At 56.2% G+C, this 876-nt stretch overlaps 1 protein-coding gene across 1 annotated transcript in view; it reads left to right on the top strand.

Moving 5' to 3' along the window:
* MYLK3 (myosin light chain kinase 3) overlaps positions 1 to 876 on the top strand; it is a 36,236-nt gene that overhangs the window by 12,521 nt on the left and 22,839 nt on the right. Inside the window, exon 3 of the mRNA XM_004371689.2 lies at positions 432 to 865. Within this exon, the coding sequence (XP_004371746.1) occupies positions 432 to 865 (434 nt within the window). The remainder of the gene's footprint in view (positions 1 to 431; positions 866 to 876) is intronic.

The following is an 876-nucleotide window of genomic DNA, read 5'->3' as shown; positions in this document are numbered from 1 at the left end:
ATCCAGCGCTGCTAGAACAGAAATACCACAAGTGGGTGGCTTTAACAAATAGAAATTTATTTTCTCACGGTTTCAGAGACTAGAAGTCTGAATTCAGGGTGCCGGCTCTAGGGGAAGGCGCTCTCTCTCTCTGTCGGCTCTGGACGAAGGTCCTTGTCGCTTTGAGCTTCTGCTCCTGGGCGATCTTCACGTGGCTTGGCATCTCTCTTCCCCCGTCTCTGCTTCCTAGCTTGCATTTAATCTCTTTTATATCTCAAAAGAGATTGACTCAAGATACACCTACACTAATCCTGCCTCATTAACATAAAAAAGACAGCTCCTTCCCAAATGGGATTATAACCACAGGCATAGAGGTTAGGATTTTCAACACATATTTTTGGAGGACACAATTCAATCCATCACCCTCAGGGTCACATTTCTCTCTGCCCCAGGATCTCTATATTGGTGCAGGAGACAGATACTCCTGGAGAGCTGCTTGTGACACGAGGGAGTGGCCTCAGACCCGCGCCCTCTGCAGAGCCCCCACCAGCTGCCTGTCCTGGAGAGCAAGCCCCATCTGGGCCCAGGTGCTGCCGTCAGGCCCCGGGGACTGAGTCGGGAGAACAGACCCCGCAAGGAGCCAGGAGCAGCCATGGGGGAGCAAAGACAGAGAAGCCCGGGCCCGGGGCCGAGTCCATTACGGGACCAACCTTGGCCAGAAGGGACAAGAGAGACAATGCTGCTGGGGCCCCGGACCCGCAGCAGGACAAATGCCCAGGAGCAGGAAGCCCTGAGCCCGGGAAGAACTGCACTGCAGGGGGCACGGGGAGCCCCGGAGCAGGAAGGAGGACTCCCCCCGGCTCCCAGGCTGGCAGCGCGGTTCTGGGTAAGTGAGGC

Source organism: Trichechus manatus, unplaced genomic scaffold (genome assembly GCF_000243295.1).
Source record: "Trichechus manatus latirostris isolate Lorelei unplaced genomic scaffold, TriManLat1.0 scaffold00014, whole genome shotgun sequence".
NCBI lineage: Eukaryota > Metazoa > Chordata > Mammalia > Sirenia > Trichechidae > Trichechus > Trichechus manatus.
This window is presented reverse-complemented; position numbering and strand designations above follow the sequence as displayed.